Source organism: Girardinichthys multiradiatus, chromosome 12 (genome assembly GCF_021462225.1).
Source record: "Girardinichthys multiradiatus isolate DD_20200921_A chromosome 12, DD_fGirMul_XY1, whole genome shotgun sequence".
Taxonomy (NCBI): Eukaryota; Metazoa; Chordata; class Actinopteri; order Cyprinodontiformes; family Goodeidae; genus Girardinichthys; species Girardinichthys multiradiatus.
This window is the reverse complement of record NC_061805.1, coordinates 10,225,313-10,245,446: the sequence shown is the minus strand read 5'-3', so window position 1 is coordinate 10,245,446 and position 20,134 is coordinate 10,225,313. Positions and strand designations below refer to the sequence as shown.

The 20,134-nt window shown below is 40.5% G+C and overlaps 1 protein-coding gene across 8 annotated transcripts in view; it reads right to left on the bottom strand.

The window, feature by feature from the left end:
- add2 (adducin 2 (beta)) overlaps nt 1-20,134 on the bottom strand; it is a 51,066-nt gene that overhangs the window by 18,736 nt on the left and 12,196 nt on the right. For all 8 annotated transcript variants that reach the window (XR_007040624.1, XR_007040623.1, XM_047381487.1 and 5 more), the window contains exons 2-9: nt 18,497-18,685; nt 17,936-18,077; nt 5,146-5,297; nt 4,903-4,983; nt 2,739-2,888; nt 2,375-2,518; nt 2,100-2,198; nt 1,533-1,709 (exon numbers count right to left, since the gene is read on the bottom strand). Coding sequence is in view for 6 of the 8 variants with exons in the window: in XM_047381487.1 (XP_047237443.1) it covers nt 1,533-1,709; nt 2,100-2,198; nt 2,375-2,518; nt 2,739-2,888; nt 4,903-4,983; nt 5,146-5,297; nt 17,936-18,077; nt 18,497-18,643 (1,092 nt within the window). In the remaining 2 variants the exon portion in view is untranslated. The remainder of the gene's footprint in view (nt 1-1,532; nt 1,710-2,099; nt 2,199-2,374; nt 2,519-2,738; nt 2,889-4,902; nt 4,984-5,145; nt 5,298-17,935; nt 18,078-18,496; nt 18,686-20,134) is intronic.

Genomic DNA, 20,134 nt, shown 5'->3' with positions numbered 1-20,134 from the left:
AAAGGGCAACTCTTAAAGAGGGAACAGGAGGAAGGAGGGTTCTGGACTAAAGCCCCCAATATATCAAGACCCTAAAAACGCCCCTTAAGTACGCACCAACATTATAGTGTAATAAAATTGAGTATGTGCGACGCAACACCCCCCACCTCTAAAATGAACCCAGCGCCGCTGACTGTAGGCAAGACACACTTGTCTTTGTATTCCTCACCTGGCTGCTGCCACACACACTTGATACCATCGGAACCGAATAGGCTTGTCTAACAGGGCACAATTCTGACATTTTCACTTAGGAGTGTACTCACTTTTGTTGCCAGCGATTTAAAAATTAATGTCTGTGTGTTGTTATTTTTAGAGGACAGCAAATTTGCACTGTTACGCAAGTTGAACATCGTATCAAAGTATTTCCAGTGTTGTCGCATGAAAAGATATAAAATATTTACAAAAATGAGAGGGGTGTACTCACTTTTGTGAAATACTGTATCTCACTGCACTTTAAAGCTAAGTTTTCAAGCATAGGCACGGTATTGATTTTAGGAGGTGACTGTGGCTCAGTGGGTAGTCTTGCAATTCGAAAGTTGTGGGTTTGATTCCACCTTTCTCCTGTCACATGTTGATGGTACTTAAGGCACTTAACCTCAAGTTGACTATCTGCAAATTGGTGTATGAATGTTTGTGAGTGCAATTGAGTGAATGCGGCTCTTGTGTGTAGCACTTTGAGTGGTTGGTATGACTTGTAAAGCGCTATATAAATTCAGTCAATTTTGCCATTCATTAACTATTGGACTGGGATTTCTTTATTACTAAATGATTCAGATTGGTCTCTCAGCAAAACAAATCCTGATCAGTAAATCCCTACAACACACTATTTGCTTTTTACCAATAATGTCATGTCTGTGGTTCTTGATAGAGAAGGTGCAAACTAATCATAGACAGTTCAAAACAGACCTAATTGGATTGCAGAATTCATTTGTAAAGGAGTTTGAATGTGTCATTCATTAAATACAGTTAAGTACCATCTTACCGAAGTACAAAATAACAGAAGGCAAACAACAGCAAATACAGACTGAACCTTTGCACTATTTGGTCACATAGACAGAGGCACAGTATTGTGAGGGTGGTTCTGCACTTTTTGGAAAATGTTTTTAGCAAAACCAAGCAGCCAAAACTATTTCATTTTTAAACTCATTAACAGAAAAAAAGCTTCAGCATACCAGATTTTAATTCCAGCAAGAGTTCCAAGTGGTAATCTGGGACAGTGATGTCACGCTGCTCCAAAGTGAGAAGATTTGTCAGTGACACATTAAAATGGATTGTTTAAACCCACAGCATTGCAAACTGAGATATTGTCACTTGTGGAGAATGTGACTCCTCGCTGTGAGGAGAAGTCATCTGGCAAACAAAAGGTTGTAATTTCAATTCCATGTTCCTCTCTGCCACATGAGCAAGGCACTAAATCCCCTCTTGCTCAGCAAATGAACAGATGAATTCAAACTTGACAATTTCTGACTTTGTTTAGTTTAAATGTTGCTTACCAGGTTATCCAGAGTTCTCATAAGAGCTTCAAACTCATGTTCTCCATTACGGCTCTTATGCAGAGGTCCGAAGGTGGAGCCGGCCCAGCTGACGGTGCCGGTTGGGTTGGGTTTATGGATGGCCCGATCCAACATAATGAGGTTGTGTTCCCCTCCAGAAGAACACAAGGCTGTCACCTGCCAAAAACACATACAGAGTTATTTGAACTCTGTATGTTATGTCTGCAGCTACCTTCTTTAGAAAGGGACAGACTGGAAAAAAAAAAAAAAAAAAAAAACTAAACACATTCTCCTTATGTTAAAGTATTAGCTACTCCTGGCACAAAAGCCTCTACTACATTACAAGTACATTAAAACCGTTTGTCCAATAATGAGACCAGAAGTTATTGTATAGATAAAAGACAGTCCAAAATAAAGCAAAGTATAATTTATCTTGCCTTTCTATGGGCAAGGATTAAGATGGGAATTGAAGCAACATAAAAATTAGGATTTGTGGTTTGCTACACAGTAGATACAAGTCACTACAATGTTCATCCAAGTACTTCCGAGCCACCTTGCAAGTGGTACCTGGATCTGGCAGGCTGCCTGTATGTGGAAGATGGTGTAGAAGGCCTCCTCCACTGATTCCCCCAGAGCCACGATGCCATGATTCCTCAGCACCAGAACCTGGAGGGAAGAAAAGCTGAGGGTAGTAGTACAAGCTTCAATCATTAATCCAGTGTAAGGCTACATCACCTCGTGGAACCTCTGCTTTAAGTCCTAAAGCTCAATACCGTGGGTGGAACACACAAGAAAGGCTGTATCAGTGTTTAATTCAGTCTGGTCTCTGGTGGTCTGCTCACCTTACAAGTGGGTCCCAAGCTCTTCTGCAGCTCCATTCGGTCCTCTTCCTCCCCCATAACCCCATTATAGTCGTAGTAGGCCACATCACCAACCAGCAGAGCCTCGTGGGACAGAGGCAGCAGGCCGCTCTTCATAGCAGAAACCTGGAGACAGTAAACCGTCAGCCTTGGAATGTAATAAAAGCTCATCTTTACAGAATCCAAGCATGGCTGCAGTTTGCGATTTTAGATTAAAGATGGATAACAACTGTAATTTAGAAATAGTAAATCACAGGAAAAGTGTGAAGGTGTCTCTTCTGAGCAAGTCAGAGCAGAGTTGGGTAACAACGTCACCCTCAGTAACGGTCATCCCACATGGACTCACCGCTGCTGTTGCAGGTGTGTGGAGGTGTAGTAGGCAGCGGACATTTGGCCGTGCTGAGTAGATGGCAGAGTGCAGGCTGAACTTGTCCGTGCCCACCTGTAGGTTGGTGCTGCCCTTCTCCACCACCTCACCCAGAAGATTCACCTTCACCTGTTAAAAAAACACAGCATCAAATTCAACATCACAGCTTAAATTAACAAGGGCTCAATCTGACAAAACAGCATCCTGTTTGTGGCGACTAAAGTACTGGTAAATAGTATCACTGGTAATATTTGGATTAAGTGTCTCTAAATAGAAGCAGATTAACCCAGCTAAAGGTTGTGCTATTTCTTTACAAATTTGCGTCATAAAGATGTTCTGCTGAGTACATAAACAGTGCAGCTGATAACAGGTCTGAATAAAATGACCAAAAGCAATTATTTTTGCAATTTAGACCAAGCGAGGTCTGAACTACAGTGATGTGCCATTTAGTAATTATTTATTACCCTATCCTGTCTTTAAGGAGTGACTTCCTTAGACAGAGCACAGAGGATGCTGTTTTTATAAAACACTGTAAACATACAGCACACAACCAGAAAAAACACTGTCACAAACATTTGTTTTTATTTACTAATGGATACCTGAACAAAGGGGACTCGATACAAATGCACGCCACCCTTTTCAGAATTTTATTTGTAAAGAATTTTGTAAACCATGTATCACTTCCTCCTCTATTGTAAAAAAATACAAAAAATGTTCACGTGTTTGTAGCCCTGCTGGTAAATTAAGGTCAGTGTTACACTAGGATTTTAAAGCTAGGAAGTTGTTAGAAGCCTTAGGAGAGCCATCCCTGCTCAGTGGCATTCAGCTCAAGCACAGCTTCACACTTACATTTGATTGGATGTCATTGTGTTTTAAAGTGATTTTGATAAAGCTTATAGTTAAAGTGGCTTAGGCTATTCTGAGCCATCTCTGTATGCTGCTATAGGCTTAGACTGCTGGAGGACAGAATGACCACTGTGTCACTCTCTCCTACATTCCCATACTACTCTTCAATTTTGTGTTATTTGCTATTATTTCAGCTTTTAACCTTATGTTCTCTCTGTGTGGCTAGAAGCTACTGGAGGGGGACATCGGCCAAGCTGCTGCAGCCAACAACCTAACAACAACTTCAACAGATGATATAATTCAGTGTTTAACCCTGTCTCTCCTAGACATAGCTACTGGCTGAGCTTCTACTGTGAATAACTGTATGTGCGCTCTTTCATACTCTAGATGTGTTTAGCCATCTTTCTCTCCAAGATTAAGCCTCTAAAGGAGCTACAACTATTACTGTTTCACTTTTCTCTCCCATAGAAAGTACTTTTGGATCAATGCTTCTGTGTTCTTTTTATGTCTCTGCTCTGTTCTCTCAAACCCCCAGTCGGTCGTAGCAGATGGCCGCTCACACTGAGCCTGGTTCTGCTGGAGGTTTCTTCCTGTTAAAAGGGAGTTTTTCCTCTCCACGGTCGCTACATGCATGATCAGTATGAGGGATTGCTGCAAAGTCAACGCCAGTGACTGTCCACTGTCTCTACATGCTCATCCAGGAGGAGTGAATGCTGCAAGTCACTGACTGGATGCAATCTGCTGTGTTTCCTTAGACAGAAAAGCTTTTTAACCAATTTGAATAATAAACTGAATCCAAATGCACTGTGTGATAGTTAGGAGTAATTGGAATGTATGTACAGTACCTGACTTGAAATCTGTATGATTCGACTGAATTGACTTTGTAAAGTGCCTTGAGATGACATGTGTTGTGAATTGGCGGTATATACATAAACTAAAATGAAAATTAGATTTTACCAATTTTGCTTTATTGTTTTTTTACTGTTCTTACAAGGAATGATTACAGTGGTTTTGAGTATGGTACATTTTGAAGTGCAACATTAGTTCAACTTTATAATTTTTCATTTTATGTTAGGGAAAATTGTCTTTAGTTGAAGAACATTTAAAATAGCAAATAATCTCAACTGAAACAATAGGTAAGATTTGCCAGCTTGCAGAAATTCTATTTGTACATGTTCAGATTCCTGAGAAGAAGGCTTGTTGCTTTTAATTAATCAATATATTTTCATTCTATCATTAACACTGGAACAGGAACTGAGTCATTTCCTGTATGTTCAGCAGAAAAATCCTGACTCACCAGACTGGATCCAGTAACCTCGCTGTAGGCCAGGCCTTCTGGAAGCACCAGGAAGTGTTCCTGTTCTTTACTCACACGTAGCTGCCAGAAAGTAAGATACACCAGTAAGAGCACCAGACAGGACTAACAATAAGCATATTGATCATCAACACACAGATAAATGGCTCTTCTGACTCCTGTTAAGACAATAGTCAGAAAACGGAATGTAAAAGTAATGTAATATAAACTGGTTTGTAAACTTACTGTGAGAAGGGTTTGGCTAATCTGAGCCCAGCCGTAAAGGTCAAACAGTCGGTGGGTGCTGGCCAGTTTGCAGCGCATCAACCGTTCCCCTTTCACCAAGCTGCCAGGCTCCCATCCATGCAGGTCGTTGATGGAGGTCACCATCATCATGTCTACAGAGAAGAAATGTGGTCCAGACATGAGTAAAGGTTGAAAGGAAAAAATCTAATATTTTAATTTAGTTTTACCAGTGCAGTGATGTTCCTTCTCTTGCTCTTCTCAGTAAGCTTGTTTTTATGTGATCAAGATCACCTCTGATTGGTCACCTCTGATTCTACCCATACAATTTCACAATAACCCACCTCCCCAGCCTTCCCCCCAACCACCACCACCAGAAAAAAAGGACAATATACCTTTTTTCTACAGTTGGATAAAAACTGTATATCGTTCATTTCCTATTTCTAGTTTAAGCACTGTATGGGACAGGCTCACTAAGCTGAATGCATGGTAGTGTTAGACTTACGGCTGTGTTAGGTATCAAATATTACATCAAGAAAATTATGAGGTAGTGAGTACAGAGGGGGACTTTATATCAGATGGACAGAAAAACATTCTATACCTGGATATTCGTCTTAACATATACTGGGGGGGCAATAAATGTCTGAAAAAATCTCCTGCAGTACAAATATTGCCACCCCTAACAATCTTTAAAATAAATTCTCAAGCATTTTTTTTATCTATAGTTTATCTTTTAAGTTCATCAGAGTGTCTAGGAGCTCCCATGGTCAACTCGGTCCTAAGACTTAAATCCTACACAGAACTTTTGGGGTAAAAACTATGCGATGTTACAAGAGAAGACTAAGTAATGTGCAATAGGTAAAACTGGGTTGTACAAACAATGACAAGTAGTGGTGCCAAAAATTCTTGCATCACATGTAGATGCAATCGTTTTATTTGCATGTACAGTATTTACCATATAAATGTTTGTGACTTTTTGCTGCAGTTCTCTGACAGTGCATTTAAGACATTTTATTTACCATCTTTATCATCCTGCACACTGTGCGTGGTTGCACGGTAAAGGTGGGCAGAGATCCTGCAAAGTGGTCAGTGGTTAAAAGAAGTCATCCTCTATGGGATGTCACATCTGTACACCAGGGAAATGTAAAATCCTGCAATACTAATTAGTCGTTCCTATAAACTGTGTTGAACTTTCAAAGGTAAAGTATAAATAAACAAATGCATTAGTTACATTTATTTTAAGGTTTGTGGAGCCCACAATTGTGCCACTGGTAATTTTGTTAAAAACAATTATTTCTTGATATGGGACTTCTTTTCCCATGAAGATTAGGTTTTTCTACCTTTGTCAGTCTCAGATTTTAATAGTGTAATAAAAGGCATGTATTTGAAAGCTTTTTAAACATCAGGGATGCCAACTAATTTGTTTGTCTTCACCCAGCTCCTCTCCCTACTCCCTGGCTCCTCCTCCTGCTCTATTATATGTCCATGCACTTGGATCTAAAAGGTGGTCTCTGTGGTTGATCCATAAGATCGCCTGTTTCCTGCTGAAGGAAGTTCAGCACACTGTCACAAATTGTATTGAACACATTAGTAAATTGAGTGTAATGTTTTCAGTTAGTTAATTTTTGCGGTGGGTTGACTTTTGGTATCTCTATCTCTGCAGCCAGAACAACCTTGAGCTCAACGCTCTAAAGACAGTGGAGATGGTTGTGAACTTCAGGCAGAACCCAGCCCCACCTGCCCCCATCACCCTCTGTGACTCCACAATTGACACTGTGGAATCTTTCCGCTTCCTGGGAACCATCATCTCCCAGGATCTCAAGTGGGAGCCAAACATCAGCTCCCTCATCAAGAAAGCCCAGCAGAGGATGTTCTTCCTGCGGCAGCTGAAGAAATTCAACCTGCCAAAGACTATGATGGTGCACTTCTACACAGCCATCATTGAGTCCATCCTCACCTCCTCCATCACCATCTGGTACGCCGCTGCTACAGCCAAGGATAAGGGCAGGCTGCAGCGTGTCATTCGGTCTGCTGAGAAGGTGATTGGCTGCAGTCTACTGTCGCTCCAGGAACTGTACACCTCCAGGACCCTGAAGCGGGCAGGGAAGATTCTGGCTGATCCCTCCCACCCCGGTCACAGACTCTTTGAAACTCTCCCCTCTGGCAGGAGGCTGCGGTCCATCCGGACCAAAACCTCACGCCACAAGAACAGTTTTTTCCCATCTGCCACCAGCCTGGTTAACAAAGCCCGGAAACCACCCTGACACTCTCCCTTTCACCCACACCCCCCCCCTTTTTTTGCTGACAGGACACTTGTAACCTGTAACTCTATGCGTTACATTAACGCTCAGCTTGGACTCCTGCTTTACTTGCACTGCTTTACTTGCACAATGATCACCTGCACTGTTGTATTGCTCTTGCATCTTATACTGCTCTATATTTACTCTCACTCACTTAAAACTGTGCACATATATTTATATTATATTGTAGATATGTTTATACTGTTTAATTTGTACTGTATTGCACCGACTACGCCAAAACAAATTCCTTGTATGTCCAAAAACGTACTTGGCAATAAAGCTTTTCTGATTCTGATTCTGATTCTATAAGTTACTGCCCTTTGTGTGCCCTACAGTGTTTTGTGACGTTTTCCTACATGCACTGCATGTTTTTTTCCTTATTATTGTATCATGTGTTCTTGCTTTTCTTTTTTAGGGTTAATGCTCTCTTTGACAGACATTCTGTGTCAATTTTAAAGTGCCTGTGACACGCTTTTCACTCAAATGCAGAAAGGAAATAATTAATATTTAAGAAACTGGACATCATATTAGCATTAAAGACAACTGTGGGACAAAATAGACATAATTCGTTGTTAAAATTGCAAGTCCAAAGTCGCCAGGAAGTGACGTCAGAGGGGAAGTCTCCGGTCATTCACTGTGTGAGCACCAATGATAAACTGTTCAGGTAGAAGCCAAGTTTTTTTGTTTTTCTTTTTCAAAAAAGTTTGTTTATTGCTTTTTTATTTTAAACAAGATACAAAACATGTATCTCACAAGCATACAGAACAGTAAGTTAAAAAAGAAAATGCATTAACATCAGAGAACATCAAGGTGGCAAACTTATGTAAATTGCATTGAAACTGTGTAATTTAAGTTTGTTATAGCCGGGCCCTCCGCATACTAGAACTAAGTCCAGGAATTCTGAGCAATGTCCACCAGAAGTCTCAGATGACTTGTTTACATTGATAACGTGTCCTCCTTGAGCATGGCAGCTGTATATCAATGATTCAATTTCTACGCTTTTCATATTATATATAACAAAATTAGCCCAGCTACATTCAGTCACTCATTCATCATTGAAAACAATTCCATGTTTCCAAAAAGGAAAGAACTGTTCCCATATCTTTTTAAACACAGAGTATTTACCCCTAATCATAAAGGTAGGCTCCTCCAGGGCAGGAGAGCTAGATAGCATAGATAGCCAGGTTTTCAGTTGAGGTCCGGCAACAGATTTCCAGGATCTGGCTATAAAACACATTATAGCCATGATCTGGCTATAATGTGTTTTGCCGGTAACAAACAATAGATTATGGTTTTTTTTGTCAACCTTGCTTAAGTGAGTCCCAGTGAGAAAAATCCATAAGATACAAAGTCTAGGACAATAATTTAGTTTAACACCTGCAATATGTGAAACTTTATCCAAAACTACCTTCCAAAATATTTGGATCTCAGGGCAATCCCACAAGCAATGGATCAACGTACCTTTGGCCCCACATTTAGCGCATATATCTGGAATATTAGAATCAAATTTGTTTAATAATGTTGGGGTAATATGTGTTCTCATAAGCCATTTGTACTGGGTTAATTTAAATTGGGTGTTAATAAATTGTCTGGGCTTTCAGACAGGCTGCCATTCATCTACTTATATACTACATTTCAAATCTTCACACCATGCAAATTGTTTAATATTTGAGGAAGCTTAGGAACTGTCTTTGATGGTATTGTAAATCAGGACAATAAACTCTTCCTCAGATGGTGGTTTATTGCAAAATCCTCCAGTGAAGTGCGAGTGGGTAAAGTTAGAGATTTTTGTGTAGCTAAAATAAAGCTTCTACTCTGAAGAAACTTAAAGAAGTGCTTAGTGGGGATATCAAATTTATGTTTCAAATCCTCAAAAATCATCATAGTGCCTTTATCAAATAAATCTGCAATTTTATATTCAATTCAATTCAATTCAAAGATACTTTATTGATCCCCGAGGGGAAATTAGAATTCCACTACAACCCATCCAAACATACATCACGACACAAGACAATGGGGGGACGGGTCACCGAGGCTTTGCTGCCCACTCACAGGCGCTGCCCTTGCTAGATGAGAAAAGAGGCCACATTAGGTAAGTAGAGGGAAAAAAAATCATATTTCACACTTTATCCTTAGCAGGATACAGTTTGAGATTGCAAAAAAACCTCAGCACAAAGAAGCAACAAATTTACAAAACAACATCATGCCGGGAACGGTGAAGGTGGTGTGAGGAGTGCAAATGTTTATCTTGAGCATGTGAGTGTGTGCAAGTAAGTCCATGAAGCACTGTCACAGAGGCCATTGTCCTTGATGGTTCGTTGGAATGTACATCAACCGGCCAAGTTCTGAGCAGGTCCACAGATGTCCTCAGGGAAGGGAGGGGGCAGAGGGAGCAGAGCGTCATGTTTACATAATTTCCAGGAGAAGTTGAAGATAGCCAGCCATCAAGGCCGTGCAGGGGAGCCAGATTCAGAAAAACAATAATTATTTGGGTTAGGCTGACTCTTAATTTTCCGTCAGCCTTGAGAGTTTCACTGGTGCTTCTCAAAGGCAAATTCAAACAGCCAAATTCCTGGTCTTTCTGCCAGATCCGAGCGAACAACTTTCTCCAAGATTTATCCCATTTCACCCCTGAGTCCAGGAACCGCAACCCGCTTGCGATCCTGTATAAGGATCACATCCAGTCTGCGATTCAGCTCACGTAACATCTCAGTCTGAGTGTTGATCGCTCTGAAGATCCCATCACACATGCCAGGCAGCCTTACAATGGCCAGAACAGCTGCTGACATTCTCCGAATTTCTCGATATGCCAGGTAACCGCTGACTCCAAAAAGCAGAAATCCTGATATGAAACATCCAATTATATACACATCTTCCACATCCTCGACTGACATTATCGACAGACACACAATCCTCCACTTCTGCCAGGAGTCCATCGTGTATCCGGAGAAAAATGTCCCGTCCGGGCAAGTGGGCTCTCCCGACCCCTGTCTTCTCGTCGAGAAAATTTGATCAATTGCATTGAGAGACCAGCTGACCAAATCCATATTTTGGAAGAATTTGGAAGATGTGCAAAAAGAGGCTCCAAAAAAAAGACAAGACACAGAGCTGAAGCAGGGCAGATATGGGAGGGGTGCTGGAGACAGAGAAAAAGCGTCCACCTCCACCTCCTATACACCTTTATCATACCATGTTTTGAAACCCATATCTTTTCTACCTGGTTCAAATGTCATATTACCCCAGATGGGTGAAAACTGGGATAATGCTGGTATTTCATTTTTGAATTTATGTGCGTCAAACCAAACCTGAATAGTATTTTTTACCAGGGGGTTTAGTGTATTTTTCAACAAATTTTTATATTTTCTTGAATATATGTATGGATTTAGGGAAAGGGGGGTGGTGTGAGTCAACCCAAGAGTCAACCTAAGATAAACCTGTCGCTGAAAACCAGCAGGAGGCGCTAGAGAGCTGAGCAGCCCAATAGTACCATTTAAGATTTGGCACCCCTAGTCCTCCTCTATCATATGGGAAATAAAACAATGATAAACGCAATCTGGCCCGTCTGTTGTTCCAGATGAGATTGTTTGAGTCTTTTTGAAAAAGCCATCTGGTGGATTGAGAGGGATAGCCTGGAAGAGATATAGAAATTTTGGGAGCACATTCATTTTGAGAATATTTATATAGCCAATCATAGAAATGGGTAACATAGACCATCTGTTAACTGATTCTGTAATTGAGTTAACCATTCGTGTATAGTTTGCCTGGACCAGCTCATCTATGTTTGGAGTAATCTTTATACCCAAGTAAGTAAGGCTGTCTTTTGCCACTTGAAATGTAGTGTGAACTGGTGGAGTGCTTCTTTCGGATTGTTTTAAAAATAGAAATGGCAGATTTAGATTCATTCAGTTTATAACCGGAGATATTGCCAAATCCATTAACAGTTTTAAGTAGCTGGGGAATTGAACTTTTTAAGCATTAAAATTATATCATCGGCAAATAGTCCAATTTTAGACTGAATATTATTTATTCTAATGCCAACAATATTTTGATTATTCCTTATGGCAACAGCCAATGGCTCAATTCCCAAAACAAAGAGCAAGGGCGAGAGTGGGCAAACTTGACACGTGCCTCTAGATAGATTAACGGGTTTGGATACAATGTAATTAGTTATAACTGATCCTGTAGGCTTATTGTAAATTATTCTAACCAAGTTTATAAAAAAATTGCCAAAGCCGAAATGAGAAAGCACTTTATAGATGTAAGCATGCTCCACCCAATCGAATGCTTTTTCTGCATCTAGGGATAGCAGAGCTGTATCCGGATGTTCGTATTTTACATAAATTGCATTCAATACTCGGCGAATACCATGGTGAGCTTCCCACCCTTTTACAAATCAATTCTGGTCAGGGTCCGAGAGTTTTCAAGCCTGATTGCTAGTACTTTTGCTATTGTCTTGGCATCAGAATTTATTAGTGAAATTGGTCTGTAGGATTCGCACTTTGTAGATGACTTCCCAGGTTTTGGTATTACCATTATGATGGCATTTCGCATCGAGGGAGGTAGTTCCATTAGTGTGTAACTTTCCAGTAACCTATCGTATAGGGGTAGTAGTAATTTGTTTTAAAATATTTTAAATAGGTCTAAAGGTATCCTGTCTGGTCCGGGTGATTTTCCTGATTTTAGTGAGTCTATGAAAGTTGAAAGTTCTTTTATAGATATTGGCGCATCCAACTCTGCTTGGCTTCTTCCCCAAGTATGGGGGTATTTATAGACTCAAAAAAGGAATCCATCAAAACCTGTGTTGTGTGTCCCTTAGATATATATAGCTCTGAGTAATAATCTCTAAAGAGATCGTTTATTCTTTGAGAATCTGTAATCTTTTTATCTGCAGTTGTAATTTCATTTATCACCATCTCATTGTGCATAACTTTTATGTGCCATGCTAAGAGTTTTCCTGCCTTCTCTACCTGGCCATATTAGGTCTGTTTCAGTCTGAATAATTCTGCTGAAGCTTTGTCAGAAGTTAGTTTATCATATTTTGCTCTCAGGATCAACAGTTCTTGTTTTTTTCTTTAGAATTATTTGAGTTTATCTCAAGTCCAGCCTCTTTTATTTGTCCTTCAAGGTCAAACATCTACTTAATAATTTTATTGGATTTGTTTTTTGTGTAACTTATCATCTGGTCATGTACAAATGCCTTGAAGGCTTCCCATCTAATAGATGATGTAGTCTACGTTTTTATTGAAGCTGAAGCAATCATCAATATTTTCCTCTACATATTTCAGAAACTCAGGTGTTTGCAACCATTGAGGTTTTAAGCGCCATATGGGACTGTATTTAGAAACATTTGAGGCTGAGAATTTAAGCATGTACATTGCGTGAGATCACTATGCTTTTATATGTACAACTGTTAATTCGGGTGACCAAAGAATTGGATATCAGAAAGTAATCTATACGGCTGTAGCTATTATGAGTAGTTGAATGACAAGAATATTTTCTCTTTGTTGGATTCATTACTCTCCATATATCTTTTAAGTTTAGTTCAGACATGAAGTGATGTATAACTTGTCTACTTTTAGGATGGGACAAATCTGAGCCTGATGATTGGTCCAGTTTAAGGTCTAGAGTACAATTAAAATCCCCGCCCATGATCACATTACCATGTAAAGCAGCAATGGAGAGGAAAAGATTACTGTAGAAGTCGGGATCGTCGATATTAGGACCATACAAGTTAACTAATATTAAGTTATGGTTCATCAGAGAGCCCTGAAACATGATGAATATTCCGGCAAGATCTATGATGAGTTTTTTTTAATACTTATAGGAAGGGATTTGTGAATAAGTTTGCCACCCCACTAGCAAGTGAAGAGAATGAACTTGAAAATACCTGACATGGCCATCTTCTCTTTAGTCTAGCAACTTGATTCATAAGTAAGTTTGTTTGTTGAATAAAGACCACTTTAGGTTGGAATTGTTTGAGCCTATTCATTATTTTTTTAAGTTTGATCAGTTTCCCAAGGCCCCTTACATTGCAGAAAGCCATCTCAACAATCGACTCATTACTCATTTAGTTAATGCCCGAGTATCCACCCAAAATGCATTTTGTCTTAACTGCAGGAACCCGCAATTTACAAGTTGAAGAACACTCCACCTTGAAAACATCGAACATTTACAAACAAAAACAATCTTGAGACTCCCCTTCAGTGGAAAGCCCATACTCCCCTTTCCTCTTAGTTGTGTGACTTGGTTATACTACTGATCCTAGTTCAACAGGAGCAGAAAAAACGTCCACTTATGAACCTATACTGTGATTCCAGACTGCACCTCAACCGTGTAGTTAAATAGTTATTCCCCATTGCTGGAAAGAGAGGGCTGATTCACAATAAATATTGTCCAAGGCACAATCACATGTGATCCCAAAATGCTGTTCATGTCGAGTTTTATTGAAACCATCTGAAGTGGAAGTGCGATTACCCATTAGCCTGCTGACCTATTTTTCGTATGAAATCCTTCACTTCTGTAGGCGTCTGGAAGAGTTAAAGGCTGCCGCGTTGGAAAACCCTCATCTTTGCTGGGAATATCAGCCGGAAGCTAATCTTCAGATCACGGAGCTGCTGCTTTACCCGGCTGTACTGTTTCCATTGTTTCACAACTTCCGTAGGTAGATTCGGGAAAAACATCACATGGCAGCCGTTATATATCACCTTCCCCTTCTGATGAGCTGCGGCCATCACCGTCACCTTGTCTTGATAATCGAAAAACTTCACAATGATCACACAGGGAGGTCCACCATGAGCATTCTGGCCATATAGTCTATGTGCACGCTCGATTATGGGGGGTCTGGAAACGTGTCCCGTCCCAGAACCTCCAGCAGCCAGATTTGCAGGAATGTTGGGATTTCCCCATCCTCAGTTTTCTCAGGTAATCTGGCGACTCTCAGACTCTAATACTCTCTCCGGTTTCTGTTTTCAAGGTCGTCCACTTTCAGAGTGAGTTCCTGAACCATCTTGCGCAGAGATGCTTCCTTACTTGTTAGCGAAGAGAGACTGTCTTCCACATTACCGATATGGGTTTCTGCTGAGTTAAGCCTTTCATGGAACACTCCAACTGTGTCTTTAATTTCTTGATTTGATGTTACAACTTCCCGTAGTTGAGTTGAGAAATGTATTTTCAGGGCTTGGATTGCATCCAGGACGTTAGTCTCGGTCGGTTGGGAGTTAGCATTAGGACTGGCTTCCTCCATCTGCTCAGTTCCCACTTTGTTGCAAGCGTCGTCTTCAGGACCCTCTTTGCCAGTTGCTTTCACTTTTATTCTATGCTTGTTTGGCATTCTGGTATATGGAGTTGAACAACTGACTCGCCTTGGGAAGTTGGAACAAGTAAAGATGGTTTAATCAGTGGAGTGGATATATATATATAAAGGATGTGTTGGTCGGAGCACAAAGTTTAGCAGCTTCTCAGTTAGACACCATAACGGAAGTCTAGGTAGAAGCCAAGTTGCGATAAAACAGCGTTAATATGGTAAAACGATGCAATGCTGATGGTGGCAGCAATCCTACGACAGCAGCTGTTAGTCTGCACTATTTTCCTGAAGCAAAGAGGACCAGAGCTGGAACACTGAGGAGGGACAGATGGGCTGGTCCCACCAAGCACAGTCTGCTGTGATCGGAGGACTTCTCAGCAAACTGCTTCAAACAATAAACCTCACAAGAGATTCACAAGAGAAATGATGGCAGAGGCGGGATCTTGAATCATCCTTTGTGTCTGTTGCTCCTGCTCCATGCTGCTCACTTTGTCTCTGGTTGTTTCACTCAGTGCCCTATTTACTGTAACACTGGATTTACACTGTATCTGCTCCGGTCCGGTCCAGTCCGCTGCGAAATACAGAGGAGCTCCAAGAACCAAATGCAGATCATGCAACAAAGGCAAACAAAAGATCAATGTGGTAGCAAGTCCAAAACAACAAATTATGTGGAAGTTAAACCAGTTAAACCGCTTCATTTGTTGTTTTATGCATCCAGATATTTTCATGTGTTTTGTTCTACAATGGGTGAGTACCCTGAGTTAATGTGTTGCTTAATTTGGTGCATTTATGTTTTAATTGCTCAGTTTATAATACCTTAGTTAACCCAGTAACTGATCAAATTTATGTTAACAACTGCTAATAACCACATCCTGCAGGATTTATCAGAACGTGCATATATAAATTTATGTGTGTATTTATTAATACAGCAAGATCTAGTCCGTCTTTAGTGCATTATTTTGAAAATCTGGATGTTGTGCTTGCTCCGTTTCCTGGTGTATGATTCATTCATATGGACTCTGCCCGTGTCCGGCATCCGGCAAAAATAGACTCTGGTCGACGTCTGCAGGCCGCAGCACTTGTGCTCTGCCATCTGATGAAAGCTGACTTTCTTCTGACTCTGCTGTGTCGCTCTGTGATAGTGACTGAAATACTGGTCCTTCTCAAAATATTAGCATATTGTGATAAAGTTCATTATTTTCCATAATGTCATGATGAAAATTTAACATTCATATATTTTAGATTCATTGCACACTAACTGAAATATTTCAGGTATTTTATTGTCTTAATACGGATGATTTTGGTATACAGCTCATGAAAACCCAAAATTCCTATCTCACAAAATTAGCATATCATTAAAAGGGTCTCTAAACGAGCTATGAACCTAATCATCTGAATCAACGAGTTAACTCTAAACACCTGCAAAAGATTCCTGGGGCCTTTAAAACTCCCAGCCTGGTTCATCACTCAAAACCCCAATCATGGGTAAAACTGCCGACCTGACTGCTGTCCAGAAGGCCACTATTGACACCCTCAAGCAAGAGGGTAAGACACAGAAAGAAATTTCTGTACGAATAGGCTGTTCCCAGAGTGCTGTATCAAGGAACCTCAGTGGGAAGTCTGTGAGAAGGAAAAAGTGTGGCAGAAAACACTGCACAACGAGAAGAGGTGACCAGACCCTGAGGAAGATTGTGGAGAAGGGCCGATTCCAGACCTTGGAGGACCTGCGGAAGCAGTGGACTGAGTGTGGAGTAGAAACATCCAGAGCTACCATGCACAGGTGTGTGCAGGAAATGGGCTACAGGTGCCACATTCCCCAGACCTGGGCTACAGAGAAGCAGCACTGGACTGTTGCTCAGTGGTCCAAAGTACTTTTTTCGGATGAAAGCAAATTCTGCATGTCATGCTGAAATCAAGGTGCCAGAGTCTGGAGGAAGACTGGGGAGAAGGAAATGCCAAAATGCCAGAAGTCCAGTGTCAAGTACCCACAGTCAGTGATGGTCCGGGGTGCCGTGTCAGCTGCTGGTGTTGGTCCACTGTGTTTTATCAAGGGCAGGGTCAATGCAGCTAGCTATCAGGAGATTGTGGAGCACTTCATGCTTCCATCTGCTGAAAAGCTTTATGGAGATGAAGATTTCATTTTTCAGCACGACCTGGCACCTGCTCACAGTGCCAAAACCACTGGTAAATGGTTTACTGACCATGGTATCACTGTGCTCAATTGGCCTGCCAACTCTCCTGACCTGAACCCCATAGAGAATCTGTGGGATATTGTGAAGAGAACGTTGAGAGACTCAAGACCCAACACTCTGGATGAGCTAAAGGCAGCTATCGAAGCATCCTGGGCCTCCATAAGACCTCAGCAGTGCCACAGGCTGATTGCCTCCATGCCACACCGCATTGAAGCAGTCATTTCTGCCAAAGGATTCCCGACCAAATATTGAGTGCATAACTGTACATGATTATTTGAAGGTTGACGTTTTTTGTATTAAAAACACTTTTCTTTTATTGGTCAGATGAAATATGCTAATTTTGTGAGATAGGAATTTTGGGTTTTCATGAGCTGTATGCCAAAATCATCCGTATTCAGACAATAAAAGACCTGAAATATTTCAGTTAGTGTGCAATGAATCTAAAATATATGAATGTTAAATTTTCATCATGACATTATGGAAAATAATGAACTTTATCACAATATGCTAATATTTTGAGAAGGACCAGTATATCTAAAGAAATAAAAGATTCTTTGCTGCTGTCTGTGCTGCTGGCCATTGCAGCAGCAGTAAGTTTACATGCAGGGGTTCACCTCTGACACTATAAAAGAGCGCAACAAAATCGCAAGGAAGTAAATGCCTTTTCAGTGAAATCTATGACCATATGTCTCAACAACCATTTATTTCAGTGACACGTATTTACTTTTTAAAATATTGTATCAATGTTTCCTTTCCATATATGTAATTGGATTTATCATGAAAATTCGATGCCACAGGCACTTTAAGGACGGTGATTGTCCTCCGAGTGGTTGAGGTCTGCGGGGGGGTGTTCATTTGTCGTTCACATCAATCTCCATTTACATTTTAACCAAAATGTTTTGCACATTTCAACTGTAATGGTTTTATTTAGTGGAATTGGTTACTGATAAACGTTTATAAAGTACATACAAAAAAGATTTATAGCAGAGTGCACGTACTGGAAGGTGAGACTGGTAGAGTAGCCGGAGAGCCATGAGAGGCCATGAAATCAGCGAGCTGTCTCAGTGCCCATAGATTGGATGAGCTGCCACCCTTCTTCATCTGTTCCTGGATCAGCACATCCAGCTCCTCTCTGAATGACTGCATGAAAACACAAATCGGAACATCTACCATCACACACATAAATCACAGATCTCAAGTTTATAAACAGGATTTGAACAGTAATAATACAACCCAGTCTCATTTTCAGTTAAAGCTCTTTAGATAAGATCCAAAATGTTTTCAGGGGAACTACGAACATATATTATAATAATAACAAAAGTTAGGCCTTTGAAAAATGTCCTTTCACTTCACGGTCATCATGAAATTTTATCAGCAACATGTTGCTTCAATGCTGACATCAGCAGACTCGACCAGGCTGTCATTTTACTACAATTACATTCCTTCTATTAAAGAGGCAATTCAGAGGACATTTTTTTCTAAGGATATCTTCACAATTATGGAGAACAAAAGTAAGAAAAAGGCAAAAACTGTTCTAAAGACACAAGAAGCATGCTCACCGGACTGTGAAGGAGGCTGGAGATCCGTTTCTTATGCTGCGGTCCAGAGACAGGAGTTGAGTGCTGTGGAGAATGGAGGCCCTCTGGAACCCCATCACTGGGGCTGCGCTGCACTGGAGTGCCCTTTGGGGTGGGAGATTTGCTCATCTTTTCTGTTCTATAGTGGGTGTACTACAGCCTGGTGGAGACCTGCAACAAAAAGGTACATGACATTTGAAATGTGGTGGGACCTTTAAGAGATGTGTTCACAAGCTGCTATGAAGATAACCAAACTGATAAGTGAAAAACCTGCTACTTCTAAGATGAGTTAATGTTGCGATTACTGGTGCTTAATGAGTTTCTGTGAATGAACAATAACAAATCATATTATCACAAATCATTGACAGAGCCCAAATAAGCAGAAACAATGTGACTATTTTTAATCCTTCTATAGGACTTCAATTCAGCGTTTGCAGCAAGATGCTGCATATCTTATATAAGTCTGTTGTGGAGAGTGTGATCTCTTCTGCCATCATCTGCTGGGGTAGCAGCATCAGAGCCAGGGAGTTGAACAAGCTCAACAAGCTAATTAAGAAGGCTGGCTCTGTTCTGCGGACTCCTCTGGAACCTCTGGAGATCATTGTGCAAAGAAGGATTCTTCATAAAATGAAGAACATTATGGAGAACCCTGAGCATCCTCTTCATCAGACTGTCCTACAACAACAGAGTGTTTTCAGTTAGATGCTTCTTCAGATCTGCAGTAAGTAAGACCGCTACAGGAGATCCTTCCTGACAGCATCCATGTAAGGCAGCATGTATTAAGGGATTTTCCAGTTAGAGTTGATGATTTAAAACTAGGGACACGCTGCTACATCAGTGTAACATCCAGTACCTTGCAAAATGATTCATACCCCTTGAACCTTTTCAAATTGTGTTACTTTGTTATTTTACTTTAACAAACTTCAATGTTTTAGTTTTTCTTTTTACTTCATCTGATAAGCCAACAACAACTAGTGCATAACCATGAAGTGGAAAGAAAATTATACTATTATGATTCTGCACTGTTAGGTGTTTGAACTTTTCTGTTTCTGTTTCTTTATTTTTCCGTTGTTTATTATGTCTTATATTAGTTATTCCTTCACATTATGGTTCCTAGTTCATTTCTGTATTCCGTTTATATTATTATGTGATAGATTCTTTCATTTGTCTCTCTGTTTTAATCCTGCTCACTTTTCTCTCGCTCTTTCAGCTCCCTGCCTTAATTCTTCTCAGCTGTTTCTCATTTCCACCTGGTTACTCTCACCTGCACTCCATCCCCTTTTTCCACACTTTGCTAGTATTTATGCTTCTGCTTCTCTCTGTTCCTCAGTGGTTTCTTCTGTTTGCTTGTCTCCTCCATGTCCATTGTTTTGCCTTATGGTCTGTGGTTTTTGCTCCATGTCTCCATTGTTCTCCCTGGTTCTCTGCACAGGTTTTAAGCCCTGTTTCTGTAAGTTTTTCTTATTTTGTTTTTATAAAAATCTTTATATTTTGCTACTACTACACTGCATGTGGGTCCTCCTTCAATCCCATCATGAAAGATGGCTTTTTAGAACAAGGCTTAACTTTTTTTTTTTTCTTTTGTTTTACAAATAACAATATTAAAAGCGTGGCATGCAT